The sequence below is a fragment of the Triticum dicoccoides genome, chromosome 7A, assembly GCF_002162155.2.
Source record: "Triticum dicoccoides isolate Atlit2015 ecotype Zavitan chromosome 7A, WEW_v2.0, whole genome shotgun sequence".
In the NCBI taxonomy this organism is placed as follows: Eukaryota; Viridiplantae; Streptophyta; class Magnoliopsida; order Poales; family Poaceae; genus Triticum; species Triticum dicoccoides.
The window spans coordinates 612,046,023-612,049,560 of NC_041392.1; the positions used below are offsets into that span (position 1 = coordinate 612,046,023).

The window sequence follows — 3,538 nt, forward strand, 5'->3', positions numbered from 1 at the left end:
AAAAATCCATTATAATTAGGCTGGTCACAATGGGCAAGAACATAGTCTAGTAACTTACACACTTCCCTAGACTATGTTACTACCTCCACAGTGGGTAGGAACATCTATGTAGTGTCATGCAACAATGTATTTATTAGGTTATAGACTCATTGTTTCTTGGAGTGTGTGATGTTCCGGTAACTTAGCTAGTTACCACAAGCACCTCTCTCTTCATTAAATATGTGACACATAAGCAAAGTTGTATTGGAGTGTGTGATGTTACTCCTAAGTTCCTCCCCATTGTGACCAGCCTTATCTTCTTTTGTAAACCTGCTAACCATTACTCTTACTTTTTCAATGATTTTATGCTAGTCGTTTCACAAACCATCAGTTTTTTTTTCATTTAACATCATGTTAGTAACTCTGAATATGTTTTCTAAAATCTCCTCAGTAAAATAATGTTATTCATTCCGTATATAATTTCACTTACTATTCACAACTATCTTACTTATTTCCATTTCCTACCTATCGCTGCTAAACTTGACAATTTAGTTACTTTCCTATCGCCACTAACCAAGCTACCTTGACTACAGGTCTCTGACAACGATCTCGGTTCTCCAAAAAGGTGAATTGTTCTAGCCGTACAACATTTATGCATGCAGGATGGAAAACGCGTCTTGCCTGCTATCAGATCCTGTGCAGACCTGTTCCCGGCCTAGTACAGCACTGTTCTTCTGCTGTATATTCCCTTTTCGAACTTGTCCTTCACATCGTATATGCTGAACCGCTACTTTATCTGTCGATCGCGATGCACTTATTGACGGATTTGATAACAGGGACATATGTCTCCATAGACCAAACGTTCGCCTCCAGCAGATGCCGCCCTGACCAGATTGGCAGTTTTTTCTCGCCCAGACACCGCCGACCGTGTCGGATTAGTTTTCTTCACCGATCAGCGGGCGCCGTCGAGCCTACTTCCCTCACCCGTGCTGCCGTGTATCTTTCCCGTACGTCGTGCCGATCTGGTTGCTGGATCTCACCATCCTGGCTGGCTACCTCCGCAAGGAGTTGAAGCTGCTGGAGAGCTCGACGGAGCTAAAGGATCCCAGATTCTTGTAGGGACCCGGCGAGAGCCCATCACCGTCGGCGCCCAAATGCTGCCGCGTCTCCGCTGCCGCACGGCGCCTCCTGTCCCACACCCTGTACGCCCCGAACGCAGCGGCGGCAGCCACCACCGCGACGCCGACCGCAAGCAGCGCCGCCTTGACGCCGGTCGCCCTCCCGCCGCGCGCAGCCGCCTCTCCCACGCTCCTCACCTTGAAGTAGCCCAGCTTCTTCTCGTCGGCGGCCACCATCAGCTGCGCCGGGTAGTCCATGAGGTAGCAGTAGCCCGTCCCGTTGCTGTACACCGCGCCCCAGCAGCTGCAGTTGCGCGCGCACAGCGCCTCGCAGTCTCCCGCGGACGGCGCGTGCTCGAACCCCAGTAGCTCCTTGTTCGCCGGCTCCACGCCGTGTCTCCGCACCTCCGAGTACAGCCCGCCAACCTCGCCGCCCGTGGTGCCGCACAGCCCGCTCCCGACGGAGGGGGCGGCGCAGCCCGGGCCGTCGGTGGCGTTGGCCAGGCACGCGCACCGGCCGCTGGGCGGCACGCAGACGCTGTAGGCGCCGCAGGTGGTGGGCAGCTCGCACGAGTCGGTGATCGTGGTGTAGTCGAGCACCCACCGGGACCCGTCCCAGTAGTAGGCGCGGAGGTTGCCGTCGGGCTCGAGAGTCATGCGGCGGAGAGCGCGGACGCCGTGGTTGAAGGTGTCGAAGGACATGACGTCGGCGGGGGCTCCCTCCTTCTGGTACATGCCGAGGTAACCGTCAGGCTCCACGCGCACGTATATCGGGCCGCCGCCGGCCACGATCCGGGCCTTGGCCTCCAGAGCCGTGTGCTTGGAGTACATGGCGGCGGCGACGCTGCCCGACGACAACGGTGGCGGCTCCACGTAGAGCGCGAAGTAGTTGCTCCCGAGCCGCATGGCGAATCGCTGGTCGATGGAGTGAAGCGCCGCCGATGAGGTGAGGTTCTGGCCCTGGACAATGGTGTCCGAAGGGTAGTCGAAGCTTTGCCACACGGCAACGGGCGAACCGCTGCTCTGAATCTGAAGGTTGGACGTGTTGAGGAGAACGGCGCGGTCGCCGGCCGCCGCGGCGGTGGACCAGATCACTTGGTTGGTGGCGCCGTCTGTGAGCACCAGGCTGCCGTTGAAGGAGAGGGACGCGGCCGCGGACCACGGCGCGGGGCGGTCCGGCATGGCTCGCCAGAGGGGGAAAGCGGAAGGGAGGTGGAGGACGGCGAGGTCGAGCGTGGTGGAGTTGACGCGGAGGAAGCCGAGGGCGAAGACGCCGGTGGGGTCGGTGAGCACCGGCTGGAAGTGCGAGTAGGACGTGTCGTGGGCGGCCGAGAAGCCTTGCCGTAGCTCCTTCGCTGAGGCCGCCGCCACGCCCGCGCCGCCGGTCAAAGAGACCAGCAGCGCCGCAGCCGCCATGCACATCGTCACAATACGCCCACCTGCCATCGCCATCGTGCGGCTAGCTAGCTCGCTAGCTCCCTCCAGTGATACTTCTGCTCAGAGACTCAGGATCTGAGTATGGATTCTTGAAAATGGAAGTAGACAGAGTGAAGAGCACAGAGTAGAGTTGTATATGGAAGAAGAAGAAGAAGCCAATGCGAATTTGGGATTGGGTTGGAGCAGGAGAAGACAAGCGCCGGGAATATTTATCTGCTAGTGCAATGTCCATGATCAGCAATGTCCTGGCTGCGAAAGTGAAGCCATAAAAGAGTGGGTGGGATAGGGAGGTTGGGTCAACGATCAGATGAGCACACTCTCGGTGGATAGTTGCCCGTGCCTTACCTTTAGATGCAATTTTGTATTGCCGACTTGCTGTTGGAAAGTGTGAGCTGGGTCAGGGTGGATCAGCCCATGCGAGGCGGGCGGCAATATCTTCTCCAGATGCAAGTTCAGAAAGTGCACAACTGGCCCCCGTTGGTTTCTGAACAGATCTGGTATCACTTGTGATGCCGAATGCAGTAATCTGAGTCGCGAGCACAGAAGGTTGATCTACTTGCTCGGTCATGAAGCCAGGCCGGTCTCCATTTTCTTTCACTCCAGGTACTACTCCCTCTGTGAAGTGATCTAAACACTCTTATACTCCATCAGTTTCGTAATGTAGTGCATATGAATTTTCTGAAAAGTCAAATTTTACAAACTTTGACTAAGTTTGCAGAGAAAAACGTTTATAACTACAATACCAGGTATATACAATATGAAAATACGTCTTGTCATATATCTAGTGATATGTATTGATATTCTATATGTATACGTGTTTCTCTAGAAACTTGGTCAAAATTTGTAAACTTTGATTTTTCTGATTAATTATACATACTACATTGTGGAACTGAGGAAGTATTTCTTTACAGACAGAGGGAGTACATTTTAAGATGTTCAAACTTTACAACTTGTGTTCTTCTGAACCTTCGATTTTAAGGGAAGAACCTATGACCCAATGAGAC

The 3,538-nt window shown here is 54.0% G+C and overlaps 1 protein-coding gene across 1 annotated transcript; it reads right to left on the bottom strand.

The window, feature by feature from the left end:
• Positions 1-396: 396 nt before the first annotated feature.
• Positions 397-2,813, bottom strand: LOC119334267 (PAN domain-containing protein At5g03700-like). The gene has a single exon (XM_037606866.1). The coding sequence runs from the start codon at positions 2,547-2,549 to the stop codon at positions 1,032-1,034; it is 1,518 nt and encodes a 505-aa protein (XP_037462763.1). The 5' UTR covers positions 2,550-2,813; the 3' UTR covers positions 397-1,031.
• Between the last annotated feature and the right edge of the window lie 725 nt (positions 2,814-3,538).